General features: G+C 40.7%; 1 protein-coding gene across 1 annotated transcript in view; it reads right to left on the reverse strand.

Annotated features, from left to right (window-relative positions):
- GRK3 (G protein-coupled receptor kinase 3) overlaps positions 1-21893 on the reverse strand; it is a gene marked incomplete at its 5' end in the record, with an annotated part of 123346 nt that extends 101453 nt beyond the window's left edge. Inside the window, one exon of the mRNA XM_084254151.1 lies at positions 21781-21893. Coding sequence (XP_084110277.1) covers positions 21781-21893 — 113 coding nt within the window. The remainder of the gene's footprint in view (positions 1-21780) is intronic.
- Between the last annotated feature and the right edge of the window lie 5308 nt (positions 21894-27201).

Raw genomic sequence — 27201 nt, forward strand, 5'->3', positions numbered from 1 at the left:
GCTGTCCACAGCCTCTGCAGTGCCGGTTCAATCCCAGCCAGCTGGCGAGGGTCCCACATGGCACAGCAGACCTCTCCTGTCACACCCGCTGCTTCCCTCAGCAGTGTATTTCATCAGTCTGCCTGTTCTATTCCCCACTCTGTCTCTGATGAATCCTCTCACCCTCCCACACATCTGGCTTGAACCCCAGTTCTTGTATAAATAAATAAATCTTTAAAAAAAAAGTTTTAAATTACAAATTCCATTTCTTCCACAGATATAGATAGGGCCACTCATGTTTTCTATTTCTTCTTGTATAAGATTTCATATTTTGTGTCTTTTAAGGTATTTGTGCATTTCATCAAGTCATCTAATTACTAATATAATACTGATTTTATTTCCCTATTGTAATGTCTGAAGATTTAGTCACAGAATTGCTATCTTAATAACCTCCCCTGATGTGTTCTTTGTTCCTTTTCTTTCTCTTGGACTGTGTTTTTTAATTACATATTTATCTCTCTTATTAGCTTATTATTTTACTATTATTATTACATATTTTCTTTTTGCTCTTTTTAATTTTTAGTTGTTGCCCTAGATTTTACAACATGCAGCTTTTAGTCATCAGTCTACCTTCAAATAATACTTTACTGTCTTATACAAGTATAAGAACCTCACTGTGACATACTTATTTCCTTGCCCTTCCTCCCATCCTTTATGTAATACTGTCATTATTTCTTTAAATATTATAAACCTTAGTAATACATACTTTAGAGATGCAATAACTTCTAACATAAATAAAAATTTTAAAAAATCTTTTATATTTAACCTTTTTATTATTGCTGGTGTTTCTCATATCTCTGAGGACATCCAAATATCATCTAGTATCATACATCTTACGCCCTCTGAACTTCCTTGAACATCTCTTATAAGGCAAATAAATCAACTAGCAATAAAATCAATCTTTGTTGAAAAAGGTCTTTATTTTGCCTTCATTTTTAAAAGATACTTTTATTGAGTGTAGAATCCTAAGTTGGCAAGGGTGTTCAGTTTTCTTTTCTCTCAGCACCTAACAATATAGATGCATTGTCATCTGGTTGCAGTTTCTGATATGGATTGTACCATAAATTTTATCTTTGTCCCTCTGTATACAACGTTTCTTTTCTCTATGGCTGCTTTTAAGAATTTCTATTTATCTTCTTTTTTAGGAGTTTAACTCTGATGAATCTAGAAGTGGACTTTTCTATCCTAATTTACTCCTCCTTGAGGTTCTCTGAACTAGATACTTAAAATGATGCTTTCTTGTCTTTGTCATTGACTTCTGAAAATTCTCAGCCATCTTATTTTTAAACACTTATTTTGTTCTGTGTTTTCCTTCTCTTGTCCTTTGGGTACCCCACCTGTTCATATTTCAAACCATTTTATATTCTCCCATGGTTCTTGGACCTTAATTATAAAACCAAAAATAACAGTAATATATGTATATAAAATCGTCTTATTTTTAAAGTAAGGGAATGGTTACTACACAATTCATAATGAACAGTGCAGTGGCTTATGGGGAGGGAAAGGAAGAGACTGTGAAGGGATGGAATGAGGAAGGAAGTCACAAGCAGAGGGAAATTATACTCAATACCCACATCCTCATGATGGTTCCAGAAGTGTTTATGATATTTTAAGAAAATGAATGGATGAATTATTTATGACTACATAAGAGGGTCATCATAAGTGTGTCACGAATCAAGTGACATGATTAATCAAATTCTGCATAATCACTTGAACCATGGTAGGTGCTAATTAAATTATGAATTTCAAAAAAGATATTTAGAAAGTGAAGGGCTTATTTTTCAAACAAGTTACAAAACATGCTAAACAAAATGTTATACTATGCAAGGGGCAACACTGTCAGTAATTATAGCAGCACATTGTCTCAACCAATTATTTGACTGCATTTAATTAGAACTTGGCATAATAAATCACTAATAATAGTCTTTTGGCTCAAAATTCTATCTGTGGGAATAAATCAAATAACAGTTAAAAACTTTCGAAATTGCTATTAACAGAATTTTCAAAAGGAGATATTGCAAATACATGTAATATAAAAGTAAAAACCAGTATTAAAATTTTCCTCCCCTCTCAAATTTCATATTGTCAAATATTTCCTTGACAGAGGAAGTCACTTGAGTCTAGACTTTATTCATAGATGATACTAGTTCTTTTTGAAGACTGATAATCTCTCCTTCTTCAATGAATTAAGTACTTCATTTATTTTATAACATTCCACAGATATTATGATCAGTTTCTCACCTATCATTTTCTCCCTTGAACACTCTTGTAGGAGTGTTCCAGAAACATTATTGAAATATACAGTCACTAAATTCACTAATCTATTATCTCATCCATTCTTATTTTCAATTTTTTCAATTTTTTTCCTTATTTACCTCTTAGCTACAACTCCTACTATGATATGATTTTATTATTCCCTTCATATAAAGAATGCTTAGATTTTTAGATATGTAGTTTATATAGAATTTTCCTGAATAGAATATCTTTTTTTGTTAAAAAAGGCAAATTTCCTCTCTAACCAGAAGCAGTCCATTTATACTTATATCTTTATTTTTTCCTACAATTCTTGACTGTTATCTTATATTCTACATATGATTTTCTTCATTATCTATTCATTTCCTGTTTCTGTTTTTAATATCATGCACGTTTTGATTATTAGCTCAAAGAAATGTGGCTGGTATTCTAACACCATATACAAAAGAAATACAAAAAGATCACAGATATAAAATAAAATCTAAAACTACAAAAACATATGAAAAAAATATGACCTTGGGTTAGGGAAAGACTTTAGGCACAAAAGCTAAAGTATGAACAATAAGGGGGAAATTAATGTTATACTTTATCAAAATTAAAAACTTCTGTCACACAAAAGGCACTGAAGAGGATGAAAAGACAAGCCACAAACTGAGAGGAAATGCTGGTAAATCATATATCTGCTTAAGGAATTGTATCCAGCATATATAAGACCTTTTAAAACTCAAGCAATAACAAACAACCCAAATGAAAAAAAGTAGAGGGAGAACAAATGATTTGAACAGACATATCGCTAAAGAAGACATGGGCATACAAAGAGATGACCAACATCATTTGTCATAAGGTAATGACAAATTAAAATCACAATGAGATATATTACACTTATTACAGTGGACAAAATTAGGAAAAACTGATCAAATCCAGTGCTGGCAAGAATGTGGAGTACTAGAATGCTCACATACTGTTAGTGGGAATGTAAAATGGAACATATACTTTGGAAATCAATTTGATGATTTCTTGACAAGTTAAACATATACTACCATATAACCCATCTATTCCACTCCCAGATATTTACCCCAGATAAATGAAAGTATATGCGCTTAGAAAGACTTGTATATGGATTGGTACTGGCATCTTAATCTGTAATAACCAAAAAATCAGAAACAATAGGTGAATAAATAAATATATGTGGATATTTATATAATCATGAAATATTTTTCAGCAATAGAAAGGAATTCTTGATTGAATGAATCTCAAAATAATTATTTTCAGTAAAAAGAGTTAGATTTTTTAAGTACATTATTTTATTTGATTATACAGAGATAGGACAAACTTTGAGGGGAGATATACAGATCAATCAGTAGCTATATCTCCCCCCAAAAAATCTATATTTGGTCTTGTCCTAGTTCTGGGAACAGAACTCCTAAAACACTTGGAATTTCCTGAGTGATACAAGTGCCTTATTCATAATGAATCCTTTTCAAACATCTGAGGTTATACCACTGAGGTGACTCTTAGGCCCCTAAATAGCTTTAGGACAGGGCATATTAGAATGGTTGGACATGTTAGTTTCACCAGTAAACCTTCAGGAGGTTAGAAATGGAGTTCAATTACCAATGACCAATAATTTAATCAATTAATTATACCTACATAATGAAACTTCAATTAAAAGCTCTAGAACAATGAAGTTTGGAGAACTTCCAGGCTGGTAAATCCATCAATGAAATTGAGAGTAGTTGGAAGACAACAAATGTATATAGTTCATTATCTTACTTTTGAAATGGTTTCAAAGGTGTGTTGACAAAACTTACCAAACTATAGACCTGAAATATATGAAGTTCTTGTATTATTAATTACAGCTAATAAAGCTATTTTTTAAAAATTATACCTCAAGTTTTAAAGTCCTGGTGTGGGAAACTCAACAGAACAGATGACCTGATTTCTTTATTTAAAGAGGCAAAGTTATAGAAGGAGAACTCATTGCTCCAGAAAGATCGAAAAGAAATAACCATCACTCATATTGTAAAACTTAAAATAGTGTAAAAATATTCTTATAAAAAACTGGAGAGGACCTCCCCAATGGCGAGCGGTTGAGCACTGAGCTGTGAAGCTGCCTGCAGCCTCTGCAGCGCCGGTTCAATCCCTGGTTGTTGGGTTGTTGGGCGAGGGTCCCACATGGCGCACGCAGACCTCTCCTGCCACGCCCACTGCTCCCCTCAGCAGTGTATTTTGTCAGTCTGCCTGTTCTGCTCCCTGCTCTGGCTCTGGTGAATTCTCTCACCCTCCCGCACTTCTGACTGTATCCAGTGCTTGTATAAATAAATAAATAAATCTTAAAAAAAAAACTGGAGAAATGTGACTATAGATTGAATAGTTTGTGGTATTAAGGAAGTATTATTTTAGCAGTGGCAATGAATTATGTTTATATTTTGGTATTTTAAAAGTTCTTTTAGGAATATATTTCAAATACTTACAGGTGGAATAATACATTTAGGTATGCTTCAAAAAGTCCTAAAGGGAAATAGGAGCTATAGATGAAACAATTGGTTATGTTTTGATAATTGATAACACTGAGAAGTGGCCACCTCAGTTTCATTATATTGTAATCTCCTTCTGCATATATCTGAAATTTTCATTACAGAAACATTATAAAAATCAAATCCTGGCCTCCAGACTCCTGGACTGTTATTTTATTACTTCTCACCAAAATAAGGTATAAGGGGTGTGTGGGGGGCCTCCCTGGTGGTGCAAGGAGTAAGATGCAACCTATGAAGCTATCCACAGTCACTGCCACATGAGTTCGATCCCCAACCAGGGAGCTACCCACATGGTGCAGCAGACCTCTCCTGACTCACCCACTGCTCCCCTCAGCAGTGTATTTCAGTCAGTCTGCCTGTTCTGCTCCCCACTCTGTCTCTGGTGAATCCTCTCACCCCCTACACCTCTGGCCTGTGCCCCAGCTCTTGTATGCATAAATAAATAAATCTTAAAAAAAAATAAATAAGGGGCCTGTGTGTGTGTGTGTGTGTGTGTGTGTGTGTGTAGACAGATGGACAAACAGATAGATGTAGGGATGGATGGGGGAGGGGAGGTGCAGGCAGAGAGAGAGACCTAATGGATTTTTTTTAAATACCAACTGGTTGGAGATCTACTAAGCCTACCTGTCACAGCCTATGAAACATTGGGATTTTCTACATAAAAGCATGGTAAGTATAATAAATGTTGTATCATTCAAAATTTTTTTCTACTACTCAGGAGCTGAATGACTAAAGGTCAGGCATCTGCTCTGTAATAGCCAAGAAGTCATTAGGCAACATTGTACTTCAACATATTACTGGCAGAGAAGCTACCATATTTATGACATACTTAGACATCTCCCATTATTAATAGTCTCTGCATTCTATGAGATCTAATCCTGTTTTAGTTTAATGTCCAAAATAAAAGTGTATTTATACAAATATTTCAAATATGCCCTGTATTGCCTGAAAACCAGTACCACTCAGTTACTTGTAAAAATCAGACAAGATGGTAAGAGAGTGCTTTGTTAGAAACACCACACAAATGAGAGTTGTTACCATTACTGACCATCAAGAAACACAATATGTAGATTTTTTTTAAGATAAGATGACTAAGGCAGATTTTTTTAAAAATAAGATGACTAAGCAGGCCAAGATTCAATTTCCCCAAAAGGAAACTGCTTTCTTTCATATGTAGTTACTAAATATTTTCCACTAACTATTCATTAAACACCCAAAATAGAGCTACGTTATTCAAAGTCACAATTAAAAACTTTACCAGTATATTTAAAACCACCACACTCTGCCAAATAGAATTTGAAGTGTTCTGTAAAAGTTTCCTGTATAGTTTCACATTGACTCTATCAAGGTTCCTAGTTCCCCAGATCTTTGGCAGAAAAACCTGACACATAATGAGCATAAAGTTAAATAATTCAGCATTAGATCTACATTCAGAAGATCCCAACCCAATTACGGTTGATGTGAAATCCTTCGTATTTTTTCTACAATGTTTTCACAATCCACATCATGTTTTAAGGCCATTTTCTTTACAGTATTAAAGTAGCACTAAACATACTTGAATGTCACTGACCGAAAAAAACCTTCATCACATACAAAGTCGTACATACCCAAACAGATAGAATCTGAAGGATGAACAATTGTGTGGTCTTCAGTTAACCTAATCAAAAATACAAAAACTATCCCTTCAAATAATCATTTTAGAATAATCCATTCATCTTTGTACCAAAATAACTTTTAAATCAGCAACACTACATATGTAGCATCATTCCAAGGCTGTGTTGGTGTCTGTGGATTAAGCATTAGGGAGAGACAAGCAGAGACTCCTTAGGAGGTCTTGGAGACCCTGTTTGTTTCCAAGAGTAATTTTTCATGTATTTATCTTTCTTAAGATTCCAAGGGCCTCTCATATATCCCAGTGTTCAGACTCTTTAGCTCATGAGAGGAAGCATTTCCAAAGGAAATCCAATCAAACTCATCAATAACATCGAACTCTGCTGATTTTCTCACACAGAGCTATGCTTGATTTTTTCACCACTCACTAACTCTGGAAATGCTGCCGAAGCCCCGCTTTACGTGACAACCTTCACCGCATCCTCCAGGGTGCCAGTCGAGGTCACTGACACCAGGAAACCTACAGAAGTTTCTGCAGAGGTGACTCCTCCCATTTCAGCGGCCAGCGCCCGTCATGTGGCACCGTCCTATCGTTCCCAGTTCCCACAACGTCTTCTAAATGCACGTATCCACATCCACCCTCTCTGGGAACAAAAGGGAATTGAGTCATCTGTTCGTTTGCTCGTTCATTTATTCAAAATATGTACTGCATCCAGAAATACACAGTGAGTCCACCCAGACTGCCCTGGGGGAACCCAAGTATAGGGGGGTGATAGTGGTAAAGAGACGCCCCCATACAGTGTGAGAAGTGCCCTTTAACAGGGACGAGACGCTAGGGGTCTGTTGACAGAGATAGGTGAATGGGACCACGAGTGGCAGGCCTTGTAAGTCATGTCTGCCTGCACCAACAACTGAACAAAACAGACAAAGGACAACAATTAAAAAAAAAAAAATACACAGAGAAAAAGACATATAGCCTCCACCTCTGGACTCACTTATTTCTCTAACTATGTGAAAATACCTAAATTGCCATCCATGAGATTCAATCCAGGTTTTCATGGCTTGCTAAAAAGCAAACACCGCCTTCCCAAGAACAGATGACATTTGTCTCTAGGAATGACAAACATGCTGACTAGTGGGATACTAACTGCCACACCTCCTTGTACCCCAGAGCCCAGGCCTCTCCCAGTCCCCTTGCCCAAAACACAGGAACCTGTGAGGATGCTCAGTAAATAACACCACCAAGCAAACAGATTTATAAGCTGAAATATGCCCACAGATCACCCAGTGCAATCTTTCCATCACTTGTCTTTGAATGTGGTATATTTGTCACACGAGAACTTGTCATTTGTGCTCAACAGCTATTACGCTTCTCCTTCATGGGTTCCAGGCTTGGAGTCTGCTTGCCAGAGCCCTTCCTGCTCCAGAGCAATAAGAATAAACTCTCACCATTTTCCTATTTTTAATATTTTTATAATTGCCTCAAACACACTGGAGGGGCTGTTTTTTGGCACAGTGTGGAGGCATTATAATTTTGATAGTTAGCTCTCCCACACCATCATTTCCCCCAGACTCAAAATGCCACCTTCATTTATAAACCAAGTTCAGATTATATATCTGAATATAAACACACACACAGATGTGCCTTTTTAGGCCAGGCCTCTTATCTGTCTTCACCAACACCGCACTGTTCTGTTTGCTCTAGTGGTGTTATATTTGAGAGTAGACCCCCACTATCTTACTTTTAAAAAACTTTATCAAAATATTTTTGCCTATTTTCTTTTCTGGATGAATGAGAGTCAACCTGCCACATTATTTAGAATCCTCATTTGAATTTTCATTGGGGTTGAATTTTAAAAGAACTGACATCTTCCCGATACTAAGTCTTCCTATCTAAAAATCCATTGTAGCTCTCCATTTATCCCACTCTCCATTTATCCATTTATCTATTTCTCTATTAATAAACTTTTCTCTTATTTTTTGTTTCCATTTTTGTTTCTCTTCATAGTGGTCTTACTGACAGTGAGAAAACACTTATTTTCAAGTAATTATTTTGAAGTGTCCTGACATTAATATTTGAGTATCTTAAAACAGGTGTTAAAAAATAATTTTAGTCAGAGACTTACATTGCAGTTTCATTATGCTTGGAGGAGATATCGTCATAAGCAGCGTGTGTTATTACTTTTTTTCTATTAAATTTAAAGATCAGAGCTATGATTTAGTAGAAATTCATGACTGAATGCAGTCAAGGAAGTCATGTGCTCAGGGAGTAAGTGAATGTAGTTTCCCAATGTTTCGTGTTTTGCTACGTCTTCTCTCTGGATACTGTTCTTTTCAGAGCCAGAGCAGAGGCCCTAATTCCACTGGCAGTGGTGATCAATAAGGTGCTTTGATTTCTTCTGTTTTGTTTGGGGATCGCTTCTTCTATAACATGGTATATCAGTTTCCTATTGTGGCTGCAACCAAATTACCACAAATTTGGGGAATTAAATAAACAGAAATATATTATCATATAGATGTGTAGGTCAGAAGGTTGAAATGGCTCTCACTAGCCTAAGGTCAATGTGTCAGCAGGAGCCTAAGGTCAATGTGTCAGCAGGGCTGAGTCTTACTGGATGTTCTAGGGCAGAATCCATCTCCTTACCTTTCTAGATTCTAGAAGCTACCCAAATCCTTGGCCTGGGGCCCTACTCTTATCTTCAAAGTTGGCAACGGCAGCCTGCTGGGTCTGCAACTTCTAATACTACCTCACCTGACATTGACTCTCCTGTCTTCCTTCAATTACACTGGGCTGTCCAGACTGCCCTGGACAAGCTCTTCATCTTCAAGTCAGCCATTGTGCTGTCAATGGCTGCACAATGGCTGTCTACCATGTGCTGCACAATGGCTGTCTATGTTCCATATGCAACCTAACTATCCTCTTGCTGTGTGAGATAACACACTCACACATTCTGGGAATCAGGACAAGGACATTTTAGGGAGGTGTAATTCTGCCTACCACAAGGGTTTGAATAAATGCAGAGTTTCAAACTGTAGCCACAGTCTTTTAATGCTCAAACTGTCCCACTTTTGATCAATAGAAACCCCTTCTTCTGCCTCTTCATTTTTTAGACAGGGTGGTAGATGCTGTTCTTCTTGAAGGCTCCTTTGGCTTTCTGACACAACTGGTAACAGAGGTCAGAGGTCAATCTCCCCCACCCCTGATCACTCCTGGAGATCTAGAGTCAGGCGTGGCTGCACAGGATGCCCACAGTGAGGGGACTTTTCAGTGGTTAGAGCTGATAAAAACATAAATTTGGAACCCCTCAAAAATCAAAAATTTAGGGCCTCCCTGGTGGCACCGGCAGTTGAGCGCCGCTGTGAAGCTGTCCGCAGTCTCTGCAGCGCGGGTTCAATCTGGGCCAGCCAGCGAGAATCCCACATGGCATGGCAGACCTCTCCTGTCTCGCCTGCTGCTCCCCTCAGCAGTGTATTACAGTCAATCTGCCTGTTCTGCAACCCGCGCTGTCTCTGGTGAGTCCTCTCACCCTCCCGCACATCTGGCCTGTACCCCTGTTCTTGTATAAACAAATAAATCTTAAAAAAAAAATCAAAAATTTAAAATGACTTTCCAATTCAAATTTAAACTTACCAGGTTTTTACTTAGTTCTTTTCTTATGTTCATGTACCGCTTCATTTATCATTAAAAATCTTAGTTTTTATAATTGTAGAGTCTGTACGAAATTACCTGAGATTGCCTATAACATTAAAGCTTCTGAATGAAGTTTGCAATTTCTTTGCACATCTATCCTTAAATATAGAGAATAATTTGGCATTATCGAGCAAAAATGGAAATGTTTCTTCTCTCCTTCCTTCCTTCCTTCCTTCCTTCCTTCCTTCCTTCCTTCCTTCCTTCCTTCCTTCCTTCCTTCCTTCCTTCCTTTTTCACAGAAAAACTCACACATGAGCCAATGATATGCAGATGAGCATATTTACTGCAATAGCACTCATGGTTATGAACTCAGGGTTAGGTAGATTATGATTTTAAGCTATGTCACGCAGCAATTGAAAAGATTGAGACTCATCATTACAAGGAAAAGCTGAACACGTACCAGTATGTGAAAAAAGGCAAGTCATAATGGAATCATTAATGTGTTCCTGACAAAGAGAACTTCAACTCAATATCATCTCAAAAACCTTTCTGTTTAAAGGTTAAATATGCAGCCTGTATCGTTAATTTTCAATCACATTTTAGAATGTACCACTAACAGGATGATCAAGTTTAACACAAAAAATCCTTTCTGTATTTAGAGTAACCGACAACTATGTTGAAACCAAGGATGACCCAGTGACAGGAGAGATAAGAATTTTAATTTTTTTTTTAAATAAGGGTGCACATGAAATTACAAAAAGATATTTGAGGTAAGAGAATATTAAAAGCCCTTGACATGCAGCATTTCTCAATTTAAGACATCACCATCATTATTAATAACTATCCTATTATTTACATAAAATTTATGGCAGCTTAGCTTTTAAGGAATTATTCACATATTTATCTTGAAAACAAAGTTTCCAGTGTAGCATATCATCATAGCCCTTGGGTCCTGATAACCCCTGCTAAATGAAGACAATACATTTTCAAAATGTTAGTAATGCCTGAAACTGACACTTTTCCTTTTCCCAAATTCAAAAACCTTCTTTCAGATGATTCATAGAGAAAAGGGTAGTCTGAAGGGGTCCATGAAAATGCACAGATCTAGACTGAGGCACAACTGTACCTTGCACAATTAACTGCTCTCTGAATCCGAACTTCCTCCTTCTAAAATGGAGATGATGAACATTTCAGCTCCCAAGAATCTGAAAATAACAGCAAAGCTTGCCCTCTGAGAATAAAATTTTTTAATCAATACATAACATAAGGGCTGGAGAGGCCTGGCTGGAGTTGACTATGCAACCAAGTCAAGTGGAGGTCTGCCCACCAATTAGAACAGGAAAAATGGAAAGATGGAAAGATGAATTGTCAAAAGTCAACCATTATTAGTCCAAGTATTCTGCATCCAGCATAAAGTCACCCCACGGTGACAGAGGTGACTTGGTCCAAGACACAAACTAAAGCACGTAAGCCTAGACCTTTCCCACCAATCTGGTCATGCCTATGCTGGCTGGGCCACCTTCTGAGGGCCCTGCACTTTGGTCAGGGCAGCCCAAATGATAGAACACTCTGGTCACAGGGACTCAGGCCTCTAGGTTGCTGTGAGGGTCAGTGTGAGTGCAAAGTCACAAACTTGATGTTCTGGCTACAATGTGACTTTCCAGATAGATCTAGTATGTGAGGTAATGCATTTGGAGGAGTTGGCCCCTCTAACTTGATTGGACTCTCAAAAGGTTTTAATTTTGAAATAAGGACCACTGACCTCTTAAGAGTCTGGGATGGTCAGGCAGACTTGGCTGGCTGAGGTGAGTTTCAAAATAAGAGATACAAGAGATGCCCAGTAGTGATAAAAATCCCATTTCTGAATCAGAAAGGCTGAGGGAGGATGACCCCCAGACCACAGGAAAGAAGCCAGTGTCCAAGGAGAGAGCCAGTTTTTACCCCCAAATAGACAAAATATACCTCTACATGGACATGTCTGGAGTAAATTTCTACCCACTACAGAGGATAATTATTAAAAAAGAAAAAAGTACAAAGCACTATACACAAATAAATTCAAATCTATGGTACAAATGTCAAGTAAAAGATCAGCTGTAACTGGGCTTAATAAGTGAACATATATATATATATATATACACAGACCTAAATGTTAAGTCCAATAAGTTGACCCCCATTGGATCATTTCAATACTGATTTGAGTCACACCCCACATCTAGAGAATGTTTCCTATGAATACAGAAAGAACCAACAGTAATACAGTAACCACCAACCACCAAGGCTCTTCAAAGGGGTTTGCCTTTTCCATTGTCTTGCCATCAACTATCCTACCCCAGACAGTGAAGAGCTGGCCCCGGGCCACCCCGCTTATCACAAAGCTCTAATCTCATATGAAGGACTTCCTACCATTTACCTACCTCATTAAACTTTTCCAGTATGAAATGGCAAGAGGACAGTATTTCTTATAGAGTAGCCTGAATTTTTTTAATGAATTTGAAACACCAATCCCCCATCACACAGGTCACTTTGAAGGACAGGAACACAAAGATACTATTGGGTTGTCAGAAAATTCATGACATACTTTTTCCATGTTTTCCAAGAAAAAAATGCATCATGACTTTTCCAACAGCCCAATAACTTGTTTTCCACATGGAATTAAAAATTAATTTTAAAAAGTCAACCAGATGGTTAAACCCTAAGCAGTCCCTGAACACAAAACTTTGCAGTCGTTTATTTGGGAAGTTGTCCGTAAGATAAATATCCTTTCACTAATAATGAGAAATCGCTGTTGTACAGAAGACACTTTCCCCTTCTAGACCAATGCTAGCTGGGATGTTCTTCACAAAGAATAAGCTTTCTTCTCCCACCGTCAGAAACAAAACAAAAAAGCAGATCCAAAATGGAACACAAGAATACAAAAACTTTATTTTCTGTGAGGTACTTGATGTTGTGATGACAGAGTCACTGCATAATTCCTTCCCAAGTAGGTTATCATTAAAATATTAGAAAAGAAATAGTAAATGTAGCTGAAAAAAAGTAGGACCGATTAACAATGTGTATTAGTCATTTGACCTTACCCAAAAGGATAAGTTCCAGTTCTAAATAGATTATAGGCGCCCCCACCCCAAACTGCAAAGCCTCCTCGTTTAAAAAGAAGACACATCTAAGATATATCATAGTCTTAGACACTCACAATGTAAAAGGAAGGCCTGCAGAGACATTCACAGCTGCGTAAATGCCCTCCCGCGTAACTTGTAGTTTACTTTGAACTGAAACTCTTATCAGAAGTAATACCGATAGAGAAAATTCAGAAGAAATAACCTGAAAATATAACCACAGTTATTTTTCCTGATAATAAAGAGCAGTGGACTGACTTACACAAAGCACAAATTCTAAGATGATATATTTCAGGAAAGTTTCATTGTTAAAAACGCAAACTTGTTGCCTTCCCAAGCTAACAGAATAGCACGCTTTTGAATAAATGAAACATATGCCCAAAAGTCCTCAGAAGATTTTTTTCAGCATAATTAAAGCTTGCTTTATTTTTAAATACTTTTGCCCATAATTTTTAAGAATTATACAGTGTCACGCACTTACTTGCACTCAGCAAATGGCAACTTTTACTATAATTATATGTAACCTATGCCTTGCTTCCAAATTGCAGATTGATAGAAATATTAATCTCCTTATCAACGGCCTAAAGAAATTTAAATTATTCAAGAAACCAAACAGTGCCGTTCAAGGAACCTTAGCGGGACTCAAACACACAAGACAAATACAATTTATTTAGTACTAGTTTTGGCATCACTAAGTTATAGTAACTTTACAAATTGTTTCTAGTCTTCATAAATTTTCATATTCTTACTGAACCAGGCAACATAGAGACTGATGAAGCAGACGGCACAAACAGAACGCAGGCTTCAGCACAAGATGAGGAATAACTAAAGGAAGAAGGGGACAGCTCCTTAATAGAGCCACTGCAAGCTAATGAGTTGCCTTCAAATAGTTGAAGATCTGCCACATTTGAAAGGGACTAAACTTGTTTTGCATGACCACAAAAGGATAATAAGAGATCAGAGCACAGAATGTGTTGTAAGATAGCTTCCCAACACTGCAGACTTCCCATGATGCTCCTTCAGGATGACCCTGGCTGGATGCCAGCGATGGAAGCGACCCGTCAACTGCACGACTAGGCTGGGTGCCCCGCAAGAACTTCTTAAAGATGAGCTACTATAAGTCTATGTCATTAACATGCAATCTGTTAATGTCTAAGGAAGGCAAGAATTAATCACTTTATGCTCAAACACTGAAGCCAGTTGCTTTTTGATTATAATTTTTGGTTCATTTTACTGAAGCAAAGACTTCTAACAGATGAGTCAACTCTCCTCATTGTTCAGTTATCAATAAGTAGGGTGCTTGTGAACTCTGTTGTACTGAAGCCAACGCAGTCCACAGTTGAGTGGGTGGGTGGGGAGATGGGTGGGTGGATGGATGGATAATGGATGGATGGGGAGAAGGAAAGAGTACCAAATGAGGCATCATGTGCAGAAGTTTCTAGGCACTCAGTGACACACAAACAACTAGGATGAAAACTGAGGGAAAATCTGGTGAATTTATCTACTCATGGGTCTCAGGCCCAACAACCTTTCTTTTTTTTTTTAATCTTTTAAGTTTCTTTATTTTATGTTAATTTGTAAACTAGAGTTGGTTAAAATCCAATTTAGTTTCATGTAGACATAAAATGGAATATTTTAAATAGTGACAGTTTTTTTTTATTTTATACATTTTTACATCATTTTTCATTTTTGCACAATGTATATGCATTTTCTTTTTTCTTTTTCCTTTTTTAATATTTTATCTTATATAATTCTTACATCATTTTTTGTTTCTGCACAATGTATGCATTATCATTTTGGTTATATTCCCCATACAATTGCACCCCTCCTTATTTTGACCCTAGTCTTTCCTCTCCCCTTCCCTCCTCCAGACCCCCGTGGTGTGTCTCTGGTTTATAGTTGCTTGTTGATTTTGATTTTTACTTTGTATTAATTAGTCTTTTTCCTGGTCCCTTATTTAGGTTTTCTTTATTCCTGCTATGAGTGAGACCATCCAGTATTTTTCTTTTTCTTTCTGGCTTATTTCACTGAGCATGATCCCTTCCAGCTCCATCCATGTTGCTGCAAACTGCATATGTTTATCTTTTTTGATTGCTGAGTAATATTCCGTGGTGTATATGTACCACATCTTCTTGATCCAGTCATCTATTTTTGGGCATTTGGGTTGTTTCCATAGCTTAACAATTGTAAATAGTGCAGCTATAAACATAGGGATGCAGGTGCCCTCTGAAATTAATGTTTCTGTGTCCTTTGGGTGAATACCTAGGAGTGGAATTGCTGGATCATATGGAAGCTCTACTTTAGTAGGTCAAGAAATCTCCACACAGCTCTCCATAGTGCCAACAACCTAACTTTCAAGAAGCTTCCCTAGCGTGGCTCCTCAGAGCACAAGGCTCAAGGGTCTCCATGCAATACTGCCTTATTCCTACCACTATTCTGTATTTTTATAAGGTATTCTGTCTGCTACTGCATATCATCCTAACGACTGAGACCTAAAGTAAAATCATGTCTTTTTAACATTTTTCTTATCTTTTTCTACTGAGTTATCTGTGTTTCAAATTAATACTCTCCACTGTTCATAAATATGAATACAAAATGCTCACAAGAGACAGAGATTTTTATTGGGATGTTTTATAATTATATTGCACAGATGGATAAACTGAAAACAGTGAATTTAAGTGACTTACTGAGGGTCCATGGCAAGTTGCAAGTGGAATCAGATCCCTATCTCCTGGTTCCTACTCTAGAACTTTCTCTTTCAATAAGTATGGCAGGTGGTGGAAAGAGCACAGGAAAATGAGAGCCCAGTGATGACAGTGACCTTCAGATTCACTAAGAATGAAGGCTACTTTCACAGAATCACCTTTTGCTGCTCCAGAGACCGTGGAAGAGGGAAAAGGTAGCAAAGAGGACTACAGGTCCAAGGCTGGGTCAAGGCTGACTACTACAAACCACCAATCACAAAATGTATGAACTGCCAAAATAGTTTCACTGTGTTCTATAACGGTTTGTATAAAATGATTTGAAAGAAGCTTATGCTCCACACTGCAGCTGAAACACCGATGACCCAGAGACTGACTTCCAAAATTAAAAGAAACATGCACAGATTATGGGAAGTTAATGCATTTCCTCTCCTCCTATAGTTTAAACCCATGTAGCAATCAAAAAAGGTCCAGGGGCTCTAAGTTTTAATCAAAAATAAAACTGGAAAGAGGAAAATAAAGAAGTAAGAAATAAGAGAAGCAGAGGCAGGTCTGGGACAAGCAGCCCATGAGCATGCAAATTATTTGCCATACAAATGATTCAATAATAATGAAGTAAAAAGTTGCCAAGTTAATCATTTCTATTTCCCTATTGCTAATGTCCAGAGAATAAAAACATCAAGTGCATGAAATACATATTTCACCTACGGCAGTCTTCAAATTTCATTTCATTAACAAAGGAAGACTATTTGAATGAGACTGTACCTTTATTGAAATAAAGTCAAAAATATTATTTTGCCCCTTCACCCTTCTCCCAGAAATGGAAGTTGGAGGGAGCAGACGAAGTCTGTTATACAATTTATACAATTTTTCACTAATAGCAGCAAGATTGTGCTTCTTGTGTTAAACAAAACAGGCATTTAACCCTCAAGCTCCTCATGGGAAATAACGAACAAACTGCTTATTCACTTAGTCATAATTACCATTTTGAGGGTCCCAGAGGAATAGCTGTTCTCTTTTTGTCTCTGAGGATGGTCCTGACTTTTCAAATGCTGCACTAGCAACCTATTGAGACAAATCACAAAAAGATTGTTTCCCCAAGTCAAAAGTTCTGCTATTTCATCCATTCTTTGCAAAATCAGAGGTGTGAGTGTTCACTATTTATTTTGGTGAGATGGCACAGCAAGGTAGATAACCCAGATTCTGGCGGCCTTTGGCTTGGATCCTGCCCTGGCCACTTTTACTGTCTCCTGGGTTCCCTAACTGCCTGAGCACCTGCTTTCTGTAACACGGGCTGATAGTTCTCACCTGATAGGACTGTTGTGGGAACGGATGCACTTATTATGCAAGCTGCCTTGAGAAGCATAAGCTCTCTCACTGGTACTTCTGCATTATTACTTTGCTGAGTTAATGTTCTCTTTCCCTTGTCAGGGCTACAGAGCCCAGGTATTCTGCTCTCTACAACTCTGCAAGCCTCCTGTTTGCCTGATGAAGACCTACACTTCCCTTCTGCAAACCCTGACACTTTATCCAAGAGCTGCTGACCTTATCCAAAGAGATGCTTGACAAAGCCAAATTCAGTGGGTGGAAGAGGCACTTCGAAGGGGCTGCCTCTAACACATGCATATAAAAAGCCAGAACTGCCAGTACCTCCAAGAGACCTCGGCTCTCCAATCAAAGTGTTTCACAGTGCTTGACCTGGGCAGATTCTAGGTCCAAAATTGACTACACTGGAACATCTATTTCGAAGAAATGACAACTACACATAGCACTTGCCTCTTTAAGTCACTGGCACAAATTAACCTCGACTAAGAGTGAAATAAAACCTGAAAAGTGAAATTACATCATGAATTTGTCCCCTGGCAAAAAAAAAAGATGCAAAAAGACTGCCACTGCTTACTACATGAAAATACTGTTGTCAGCAATAAAGAATACTGGCTTCCTGAAGACAATCACTCTTTCAACATTGACTTTCATTTCGAAGTTAGGGTGCAGATACAGAAGAGTGCAGGCATAGAATACCTTACACCCCCAAAAAAGAGTAATGTTTCAAGTTATCCACCAGACACTCACTGATTAGAGCTGGGGAAAGTACTGAATAAACTCCATTTCGACAAAAGAAGAAGACTAAGCTACTTTTCAGGATCAATTACATCTGGGAGTTATATCAGTAAGAAGATGCAAACTACCATATTACAATGTATATTAGGGCTAAGTGGCTCTTCAGAAGGGAATAATTATCAAATTGCTGTGAAACACTTAGCAAATATAAAGTGTTCCTTGAATGAATACAGAATAATAAAAGTCAGGCTACGAATGCTACTTGCATGCTAAATAGCATCCTCAGGTAAGTACACTTTAAAATGAACATCAGTCTTGGATTCATTCTTTGTGTAGTTCCACCTAAACAGTAAGCTCCTTGAAGGAAGGGACCCAACCTCACTTAGAGAAATGGCTCTTTGACCATGACCATATACTGAATTAAAGTAATAAACAGCATCACACATGCCCTTAAGGACTGTCTAGATGCTCACGGAAAGCCATAAAGAATCTTATCTTGCTTTCTGATCTTCCAATCATACTATATGGATTTTGATAGGACAACTTTGCAGTTGATGATCCAACATTTTCAATGTCCAATCACTGGAAATGAGATACCAGAGGAAAAAACGCGAAAAACCATGTTCATGTTATGCCATCTCTTTTGACTATGCATGATTTCAAGTCAACAGAATTCATTCTGTTTGGAAAAAAAATTTTAAAAAGTAATAGAGTGTAAAGTATAAGCTCTTCTTGTTCACCTCAGTGTTTATGAATTATGCTCTATTAAAGTACTTCTGTTCTAATTTGGCGTAAAACACCTCGTACACACCTCCGAATGTGCGTGCATGTTTTTAACTGGGACTGCACAGAGTCCATGGGTCAGTCTCCTACTCCCAGTAGATCCCATTATTAGCTCCATTATCTCAACAAATGTTTCAGTAAACTGAAGCAGCTATATAATTTGAACAAATAGGCAGCTTTTACAGGATTTACACTCATTGGTCCATTAATTGAATAATGTGTCAACATAACAAAACGGTTGCCTCTTGCTATCTCAGAAAATCAAAATCTCCCCTGGGCAGAATGTTCCATTTTCTGAGATTCTCCTATAATAGGCAAGGGACTGCAGATCCAGAGTTTCATTTATATTAGCTAGATATTACTTGGGTCTGCTGCTTTTCTGTTTAAAGGCTGTGGAAAAGGCAAAGTAACTAAAAGACCGGCGACCGCATGGCTCACTCCAGAATGAAGCTGAGACTGAACTCTCATCAGAAAACATTTGCTCAGTATCCTTTTCCATACAGAGTGATATAATACGTCTTTGAAGTCATTATACAAAGGTATTTTAACAAGAAATTAACTGTCTTACCATACCTAGAACCCTCCAATCTCCCACCCCTGCCTCAAAAATCTCCGAATCCAGCACTTGGCAGGTCACTCATCCCGTGGTAGAGAAAAAAATTGCAAGACTTTTTTTTTTTTTTAACCTGATAATCTCTATGTAACAGAATCCTAACACAGCACAAGGAGTGCCTGTTACTATGTAAATGGTCATTTTACAAAACTAAAGCCAAAGCTGTTGAGATAAATACAAACAAATTAGAATCCCTGGAGGAGGTTCCAGTGTCCTAACTCAAGAGTCTTTTAAAAAATAGCAACAGAATAACAATTACTAAAGAGCAGTTGCCTAAAAGTACTCTTCTGCTGAAATTTCTCAATTCCAAAATGGCATGAGAAATAGGTTTGTGGTCACTAATTCTGCCTTAAAGAAAGCTTTACCAAGGAATATCACCAAAAAGCAAAGACATTCATACAAGGAAGTGAATAACCCTAAGCACAAAAGTATGTTCTTAAGAGAGACACTTAAAAAGCAGAAGTCACATTAAGTTCAAAACACCAAGAAAAAAAAAAAAGTTCCTAATTTTAGTAATGCTATATATTCCCCCAAAAAAACTGTCTGAGTTAAGATTTATTGATTTTATATATATATAAACCATAGTGAGAATTTCTTACGCTTTAAGAACAGTAGGAAAGAAAGATGACAAGGAAATTAAGTATTTAAGCCACATTGATAGAAATGCAGTTGGTTGCTTTTTGGTTTTCAGTTTTTTGGTTTTTTTTTTTTTTTAAGAAATTCCGATTTAATTTGGGGGTTCTTGTTTTACTTAGCTTCCCATTTGTTAATTTGTTAGTTTCCCATTTGTTAGTTTCCCACCCATAAGTAGCATTGATTTTCAATGACCTTTAGATATGTTAAACTCTGAAATAAGAGTGTTCATTTCACAACACTCAACCAAGTCTGCCCTCTTCCCGGATTTTCACTGCTTGGCACTGCTAATCAAAGAACACATCCTGTAAAACCAGCAAGATACAGGGGATAAGAAGGGCAAGCAAGTAAAAAAAAAAAAAAAAAAAATCTAGCAAACATGTATTCATTTACACAATTTGGCTTTTCACAACAAATAATTCAAAGGAACTGATATTTTCTATCTCTTGGGGCTCTTGGATGTACTTATAAAAATAATACAATGATCACTTAGATCAAAAGAAGAAAATTCTTTTTCCTTATGTCAAGGTAATGTTTAAGCAATCTTGGGTGTGTAATGATTCAAGGGTTGATGCCTTCCAACAGAACAGCTTTGGCTTAGATTCCACTATTTTATAAAATTGGGAGGCTTCAAATTCACCAGAAAGATGATGCCTCTTTTTATAAACAATTCCACCATGTGCTACTTAGCATCAAGAAGCCACATTAGCTATCCAAATCATGATGATGTTAAAAAAGAAGCTAGAGAGGGAAATCCAAGTCAAATGCTTTGACACACTGCTTAAAACTCACAGTTAATCTGATGAGCCTTAACCTTTTCTGGGGCTGTGCTAATAATTATTAGTGAAGTCTTTTACGAGTGCACCAATAATAAACCATTTTAGAGATAAAATTACAGCTTGGTATGGCCCTCACAGAGGGGGTCACCCATTCAATCTGGCCCGTACTTCAATAATTTAAACAAGAGTTTACATTCCAGTCTGGAATCACCCCTTCAACGTGTGTTTTTAAGCGAATCCACCGGCAGATCTGCAAGTTAGGAAAAGCAGTTCAGGTGACACACTCAGCACTAAAAAGAAAACTGAGTGGGTCGAAATCCACTCCTTACCGGCTGGGAGCATCAAAGGGGAAAGCAAAAGGATGGGAAGCGGACTGGACCGGAGTCCAGCCTCGGGGAGAGCAAGCCCCGAAAACAGCAGTTCAAGAACCTGGGATAAAAAGCAAGGAGCCAGCGCTGGGCTCCCAAGCAGCCCAAAGGGAGCTGAGGAGAGGATGGAGTCGCAACCAGGTGCACAGCAAGAGCCAGGGAGCAAACTGAGCGCAGGGAATGGAGACCTTAATAAGGACAGGGCTGGAGGGGAGAGAAGACAGGGACCTTGCAAGAGAAACAGGACGGGGCAGGGATGGGGCAGGAGAGGACCACAGCAATAGGGGAGCCCCAGGGGCAGGACCAGAGGGACGGACAGACCTGGGGCTGCCCCGAGCGCCAGGATGGGGCAGAAGGGGGCGACAGGGATGGAGCTGGTCCAGCCAAGTCACAGCCCCTCCGAGCAGCCCCCGGCTGGGCCGGCGCTGCGGGCGCCCCGCTGGGCACTTTGGCGCGCCGTCCCCCCGAGTCCCCCAACTGCCCTCCGATGCCCCATTTCAGAGACCGGAACGGCGAGGCCGGCCCCGCAGCTCCCGGCCCCGGGGTCGCCCGCCGAGGGGGGCGCAGCCGAGCGCCCGACCCTCCCGGACGCAGGGGGTCGCTGGCGGCCCCGGGGGGGCGGCGCGGGGGGGCGGCGCGGGCCGAGGGAGCCGGTACCTGGGCTCCGGCAGGACGATCTTCTTACTGGCGCGGGCGGCCGGCGTGGCCTTGCTCTTCTCCATCGCCATCAGGTAGCTGACATCGGCCAGCACGGCCTCCAGGTCCGCCATGTTGGCGAGCGGCGGCGGCGGCTCCTCGGCACCGGGACGGGACGCACTCCCGCCGCCGCCGCCCGCCGCGCCCCGACGTGGGGGGGCCGCCCCGGGGCAGCCCCCCCGCGCGCTCCCGGCCGCGAGCGCGCCCCCTCGCGCGCCCCCTCGCGCGCCCTCGCCCGCCGGCGCGCCCCGCGCCCCACTCCGCGCCCCGCGCGCCGCCGGCTCGGGCCCGCCGGGGTCGCCGCGCGCCGCCCGCCCCGCCCCCTCGCGCGCCGCCCGCGGCCCCGCGCACGCGCCGCCGCCCCCGCCCCGCCCGCCCGCGGGGTCCGGGACACGCGCCCCGCGCCCCGCGCCCCTGCGCGTCCGCAGCGGCGAGCAGGCCCCGTCCACCCCGCGCCTCCTGACCCGGTCCCCGCGGGCACCGGCCCGCCCTCCCCTCGCGGCGGCCACGAGGGACTTCCTCTCCTCCTCCTCCTCCTCCCGACTTCCCGCCCAGCTCCCCGAGCTCGCGCGCCTCCCTCTCCCCCCACCCCCCGACCCCTGCGCGCCGGGGGTGCCTGGACCCGCCTGGACCCGCCGGCCTCGACCCCGCGGGCGGCGGGGAGGTCCCTGTGCCCTGGACACCGCGGTTCTCCAGCGGCACAGTGCCGGTCAGCACCTCTGGGGGTGGCCCAGGAATGCATGGGCTGCACCTGTCCCCGAAGGTGGTGCTGGAGCCATGTGTGGTCGGGGACACCCCTGAGCAGCGCCCAGACGGCCAGCCTCCAAGCCTAGCTCCTGACCCTGCAGGTCCGCCCTGTGAAATAAGCAAAGAGACAGCTAAACGCTGGTCGAAGTTGCTTGCCTGGCGCTTAGCCGGGAAAGTGGGGTGAGAACTTCCAACTGGGAGCCCCCCCTCCATGCAAGGAGTTGTCTTCTCCAGGCAGGTCACTCGCCCCTGGTCTGCAGTGAGATGTTTGCATTTGGATGTTACAGTGGCCCTTAAGTACCAAGTAATATTCTGACTCCGTGTTTTTGCTATCAAAGCAGAGACAATTAGGGAGCACCTACTGTGTGCACCTACCCGCCAGGCTGATTTGGGGAAGTGGAGTAACTAGGGCCTGAACACCAAGGCAGGAGGGAATTTCCAGCTTCCTGATCTGAGATCCAGTGTCTGATCACGACACCCCACAGGAGTCTGAGGTTTTCATTTGTGTCTTATTTTTCCTCAGCCATACAAGCCCACGTTCAGAACCCATGTGACAGTAGGGCTGGAGTCCTGTTGGGGGATACCCCAGAAGTTTTAAGAAGACTTGAACTGGATATCAATTAAAAAAAAAAAATCCCTTTAATTTATCCACGTGGTCATCTTGCACCATCAGCCTAGACTTTACTAGGATTTTGGTATAATGTTCTGCAATAAATGACAGGGTTAATAGAGTGCAGGTATAGGTATGGTCCAATTTTGTACATAAAATGTACTGTCACAGCAGAAGCAGCCTGATTTGTCATCACAAGATTCCTGCTCTTTGTGCTCTCCCAATATCTCTCTCATACTCTCTCCTCCTTCTTTCTTTCCTTCTCTTACCACACCACAAACCAACCCCCCATCCCCATCTGTTTCCCTGTTATGCCTGCATTCAAACTTGGCCCATTTTACCAGACATTTCTTAAGATCCAAGGCACAATATTCATGAAGTTGTCTGGAAAAAGACAAGAGGGATGTAAGAAATAGGGGGGAATAAGAGCCGAAGAAACTTGGTTGGGGCAACAGAAAGCTGAAATGATAAGTGAGAACAAAATATACTAATGAGACAAATTTGCGTCAACCAAATAGCAAACTTTCATCTTCCACCCACTTTTTTTTTTTTTTTTTGGTCTAAAAACAGGAACACAGAATGTCTTGTCAAGGGTCACCCCAGAAGGAGGAGTAAGTTCCCAAAACAAACCAAACAAAACCAGCAGATTGTTAAGTTTCTTCTAATGTTTTTGCTTTTATCATTCGGACTCTCACTTGACAGATCATCCATCCAGTGAAGATGAGGGCGCCTACCCCAGGGTGACTGAGTAGATGGAGGAGATACTACACATGAAAACTCACCTTGGCTGACACCAGTAGGTCCCCAACAAAGGTCACTGCACTTCCTCTATTTCTTTTGCTTCATTTTACCCTGGCCTGCTGGAGTAGATACTTGAAACTGATTATTCAGTCATAATGCTAAAGCTGGAAGACCCCCTTACCAAAAAGAACATCTCCCTGAGTCATTTCTAGGAACTAAAATTGGCAAAAATGACTAGCCTTTATAAACACAAGCAATTACTCTTCTAGTGGAAAGAACAAGGATCCCAAAATTGAGGGCCTTTACCATTTACCATATACCCCTTCACCATTTAAATCAACTGACTAATTGCCCCAAGGCTGTTTTTTCTTGGTATTAACAGTGCTCTAACCTTGGTTCCCTGGTCCTCTGCTCTCACTGTCTCCACCCCCCTCTCTTTCCTTTGACTCCCTTAATGCTGAACAGCTTTCTGTGTTCACTGCAAACAAAAGGTGCTAATGACAGTGATGAAGTTGTCATAACTGACCTGCTGGGTCCCGTTGCTAAACACCATCTCCAGCCTGAGATCATTACCATGAAGAGAGAAAACAAATAGCAACCTATTTGCACTTAGTCAGTATGCTCCCTTGCAAATTATTAGGTTTCCCACTCTCCCCCTGCCCCAGACAATTTAAAGGACTTTGGGCTCATGCTGCATGTGACATAATGGAAAAAATTCCTGCCTTTCTGCAATGTGTTTTCCTTCTCTTCTAGGATGTTTCATGATTAGGGGAGATGTTGCTTAGATGGATGCATTATGTTTGTACTCTTTGGGGTTAATTTTGATAACAGCTGCAGAGGAAAAAGCTAACTAGAGGACTAACTGATCATATAGGTTTTGGTTCTGGACTTTGCTGGAACTTCCTACCCACAGTGAAACTCCCTGAGCTATAAAAACGGGGAGTGGGGGTGGGGTGTTGTTCTGGGAAATTAATCAAGCACAAATGAAAAAATTCAACTCTAAGACTCCCAAATAGAAGGTTTTTTCAAACAACAGAACACGCCTGACTTGAATTCTTTAATATAACAATATTTAATCCAACCCTGCTAAGAGACGCTTGATTTTTTGGTAAGCAACCCCCTAAAAGTCATTATTAATTGTGAGAACCACACATATTTGGGTTTGAATGGGCTTTGTTCCAAACACCTCGCCCTGTCAAGTCTGCAGGTGTTTCTAGCACACAGGGCCACAGTGTCATTTCACCTGCCAACTCGGATCACAGTTCTGCCCCTTGTCACACATGTCCAGTGGACGGCTTTGCATGCTATTGTAACAGCATAGCTCAATACATAGAAACTCAATGCTTTGAATGATCTGCCAAAAGGGATGATACCAAGGTTTGGGTTAAATCAACTGAAATTATATTCAATATGGAAGTAACTTCCTTTGAAATATGTGGGTGGAAACACATTTCTCTACAAAAGTTACAGGTCAAGAGATCTCTCTCTAAAGAGAAAGTGCACACACTATGGGCTCAGGAGCCACATGGCCTGGATTAGAACCCAGAGCCTGCACTTCCAAACTGTGTGACCTTAGACAAATTGCTTAATCTCTCTGCTTCTCAGTACACTCTCAGTGGTATTACTGGCCTAATATTTGGGAAATAATGTAACCTAGGAAAAACACAGAGAAAGTGTCTACCACATAGAAAGTTCTCAATAAATATTGGCCTAGTTTTCCTTCTTATTGTCATTGGAGTGTCTCTATGCCATGCAGGGCACTATGGAAAGAGATTTGCCCTGAGAATGAGAAAGCAAGGCTGGATGTGACACAGGGGCATTGCTGAATAACTATATGCAACTTCCTTAAGCCTTTAAACCTTACTTCCCACAGCTGCTTAATGAGGGGTTGAATGAGCTGGTCCCAGAGGTCCTTTCAAATTCTAAATTTTCCTGGCTTTATTTAATCCTGCAGTGAATCCTTTTGCAAGGTGAAGAATACTCACACCCTCCATGCCCTCTTGTGGGTTTCAGTTTTACTCCATCAAGCGGTACCTGGGTCATAAATAATTCTCAGCATCACCACAACCCACAGGTGAGGGGAGCAAACCATTACCGGGTTTGTAGAAACAAGCACATCTGTATTTGCTCCTCTAGCATCTGCCCTGGCATGCTGAGTTTGCGCAATAAAAGTGTTCAATGTATGTGGAAACGAATGAATGAATGAATGAATGAATGAATGAATGAGCAAATGACAAAATATTATAGATTGTTTGCCTCAAAGACAGCCTTCTGTCAGAAGACAATCCAAAGAGAGAAACAGAATGCTATTTAAAACCACAAGTGCCCATTAAAGAGTAAATCCTGATAAAAGCAGGAGGCCTAACCCCCAGGTCTCTGATGGTCCTTGTGCTGCTAATGGTCTAGAAGGCCACTGACATGGCATGAGGCCAGGCACCCATGGGATGGGTAGCCAGAGAAAACCCCCGGAGGTGGTGGAGGAGGCCAGAGAACATTCAGGAACAGGAAGTCTGTTCTTCTGACTTCTGTGCGTTCTTACTTGACTGTCCTACACAGCAAAGCCATTCCTTTTTGGTGACCCTTACCACTTCATGGCTTGTATTTGTGGGTGCTTTGATGCCAGGGAGGTGGGAAACCAGGGTACACACTGGTATCAACACCACTGGTACAGGAACAGCTGTAAGAGAAAGATAATAGGAACAGAAGCAGGAAATCAAGGGCACTGGGAACGTGGACTGACGGAATGGCCAACCCCCTAAAGCAGGCCTCGCTTTTCCATGGGACTGAAGAAGCCATCTTAGCTCCTTCCTAAGGAGTAGAAAGGTCACCTCTGGATATGGAAGTCACAGAAAGCCAGACCTTTTCTGCATTGCCAAGTTACCTCTGGCCTTAAGATTTTGTCTGAAAGGGCATGTGCCATTCGACTGGGAAATTATGCCAAAACCAACCCAAGAAAGGCCGCCAAAGATCCCCAGTTGCTAAAGAAAGGCCCACAGAACTCCCATGTCACACCTCACAAGCAAAAGTCATTTGGGGGCATGCCATGAGGGCCAATGGCTGCAGGTGTTTTCAGTGGCCCTGTCTCTTACCTCTCACCATCTCTTCTCCCATCTCAGCTAGGTCTGATTACCTCTGATTACCCTGGGTGGAGGTGACAGCTCCCAAAATGGTCCCATTCTGTCAAAGCTCATAGGTGTAGATTTCAGCAGATCAGATTATACTCAGGGACAAAATCATGGTAGCTGGACCAGGCCTGACATAACCCTGATCCCAGAGGACCCTAG

Source organism: Talpa europaea, assembly GCF_964194135.1.
Source record: "Talpa europaea genome assembly, chromosome: 14".
In the NCBI taxonomy this organism is placed as follows: domain Eukaryota; kingdom Metazoa; phylum Chordata; class Mammalia; order Eulipotyphla; family Talpidae; genus Talpa; species Talpa europaea.